Here is a 2,800-nt window from a genome sequence, read left to right on the forward strand (position 1 = left end):
TGAGGCCGACGGAAGTGTAGACGCTTACGTCCTTGTTGGAGCCGTAGGCGGCGTGAATCACTACACCGTGATCCTGTGTGAGAGGTTATAATATCATTATTGTGCAACTAATCTAAAAAAAAGGCTTTTTTTATTATTGGATGTCCTTTTTGGGTGTCAACAACCTCAGTGGTGTAGTGGTGAGCACGGTGGACTTCGGATCTGGAGGTTGGTGGCTCGAGTCCAAGTCAAGTCATAAAATTTAGCGTAGTGCAATAAGCAGGGAACGACATTTGTGACGAGCATTTATGCTCAACACAATTAAAAGTCCTTTCCTTTCTGGGTGTCTCTTATGTGGATGAGTAAATTAACCCAGAAAATAAACGAGACCTTGTTTAGACTGCTGGGCTAAAGGGACTTTTAAGTCTCATTCGAGCAGGATAAACAAGGTTTTTTTTCTTTTCTTTTATTAAAAATGAGTGTTTCATCCCCATTTTTATTTCGTAACGATGAAACAACTGCTACATTAGACTCGTGTGGTCTGTGTCGTAGCATGCCCATCCCGTAGTATGTCCCTCATCAGATGGGCGATAAGAGACACAACACTTCCCATTTAGGTGCTGGGTCAACACGAGAACACCAGAAAGTAACACGTTGAAATATGTATTTGCAAAAAACGAGTGCAAATTTTTGTCGATGGTGGTATTCGAATCCGGAACCTTCTGCGTGGCTATTCTATTCTACCTACCTGTATGAGAGATTTCAAATAGGACGCCTTGTGGCCGAGAAACCCAGGTGATAGTCCGTCGGCAAACGACACTAATCCGTGCGGAAAATTATGCTGCGACAGCCAAGACAACACACGGCCCTGTTGCATATCTGGTCCATGCCCATCTCGTAGTATGTCCCTCATCAGATAGGCGATAAGAGACACAAGACTTCCCATTTAGGTGCTGGGTCAACACGAGAACACCAGAAAGTAACACGTTGAAATATGTATTTGCAAAAAAACGAGTGCAAATTTTTGTCGATGGTGGGATTCGAACCCGGGACCTTCTGCTTGGCCATTCTATTCTACCTACCTGTATGAGAGATTTCAAATAGGACGCCTTGTGGCCGAGAAACCCAGGTGATAGTCCGTCGGCAAACGACACTAATCCGTGCGGAAAATTATGCTGCGACAACCAAGACAACACACGGCCCTGTTGCATATCTGGTCTGCCGGTGATGTAGATGATTAGATAGCCTAGCTCCTGCCAATGACGAACTATGTCTACTGCCCCGGCTCGAACCTAAGGGAAAAATATAAAATAATAAGAAAAAATCATAAAAATTTTAAATTCCAATGAAAAAATCAACTTTGATAAAAATGACCGTCTAAAATGTTCAAGTTTCCAAAAACACTTTTTTAAAATCGGTTTTATATTTTCGTGGGTTATTCTGACTGGGGGCCTATAAGCAGGGAGGACATCAGCCTGAAATTTCGACTATGTCTACTGCCCCGGCTCGAACCTAAAGGAAAAATATAAAATAATAAGAAAAAATCATAAAAATTTTAAATTCCAATGAAAAAATCAACTTTGATGAAAATGACCGTCTAAAATGTTTAAGTTTCCGAAAACACTTTTTTAAAATCGGTTTTATATTTTCGTGGGTTATTCTGACTGGGGGCCTATAAGCAGGGAGGACATCAGCCTGAAATTTCGGCCGGTGATGTAGATGATAAGATAGCCTAGCTCCTGCCAATGACGGACTATGTCTACTGCCCCGGCACGGACCTAAGGGATAGAATAGAATAGATTAGGTTTTAGATAATAGAATAGAATGGATTAGGTGCTAGAGAATAGAATAATATATCTCTGTTAGATAATTAGATAGCCTAGCTCATGCCAATGACGAACTATGTTTACCGCCCCGGCACGGACCTAGAGGGTAAAAAGGGAAATAATAAAACGGGATTAAAAATTGGACGAAAAATTCCTTAGAAATAATTGACGAAAAGTGTGACCAAAAAGACCGTCTGAAAACACTTTATTTAGGGGGTTTCAGGGAAATGTAACAAAGAGAAGAAGGGTAGGATAGAAGAAAGCCGTTCTGAGAACGAACTTTATCTGTTCCTTAGGATAAAGGTCGCCCCAGGCGGAAATCAAACCCGTCTGATTAATGTACATCTGTATTTGAAGAGCGAGAGGAACTAAGTTCGAGCGTGAATATCATTAAAGCCAGGGCTCAGAAAAGATTTCCCAGCTTTTTTCACACTCCATTCGTCAAGGGTCTATGTTTTCCTTTCCCTTAGGATCAATTTAATTTCTTTCGGGCTGAAGATTTGGCGGGGAACTTTTCTGGCGAAGAGGTATTTTTGTGGGGACATTATTGTTTATTTTACCTTGGGATCGCGTCCTGTTACTGACACAGAAGCGGTGAAAGATCCGTCCACACTAAACACAACAACTTCAGTGCGAGGTGGCACCACAGCCAGGTAGAAATCAACAGATGTGTGATCACCTCTGAAAATTGAAAAAAAAAAAAAAAAAAAAAAACATTACATTGAAAAAATTGAACATTCCGCGTGGCAAAAATCAACGCCAAGAAAAAACAACTCACTGATATGACTGTTATCTTGGCTGGAGGAAGTGGTGCTGCGCATTTTATTATTAACACTCGAATATAATAACATAATAACCAATAAAAACCCCATAAATGATCACGGAAAAATCGAAAAATACAACAAAAAGAAGTGAGATCCCCACAAAAAACATTATGTGTCAAAAAAAATCAACGTCAAGAAAAAACCAATACTCACTGATATGACTGTTATCTT

General features: G+C 40.4%; 1 protein-coding gene across 1 annotated transcript; it reads right to left on the reverse strand.

Annotated features, from left to right (window-relative positions):
* Positions 1–6: 6 nt before the first annotated feature.
* LOC103522461 (protein retinal degeneration B-like) lies at positions 7–2,486 on the reverse strand (the record flags this gene model as incomplete). Its single annotated transcript, XM_026832591.1, has 4 exons — positions 7–73; positions 728–830; positions 1,165–1,271; positions 2,366–2,486. Coding segments are annotated over 4 exons (398 nt in total), but the record flags the coding sequence as incomplete, so codon positions are not given.
* Positions 2,487–2,800: the final 314 nt, after the last annotated feature.

Source organism: Diaphorina citri, unplaced genomic scaffold (genome assembly GCF_000475195.1).
Source record: "Diaphorina citri unplaced genomic scaffold, Diaci psyllid genome assembly version 1.1 scaffold8646, whole genome shotgun sequence".
In the NCBI taxonomy this organism is placed as follows: Eukaryota; Metazoa; Arthropoda; class Insecta; order Hemiptera; family Psyllidae; genus Diaphorina; species Diaphorina citri.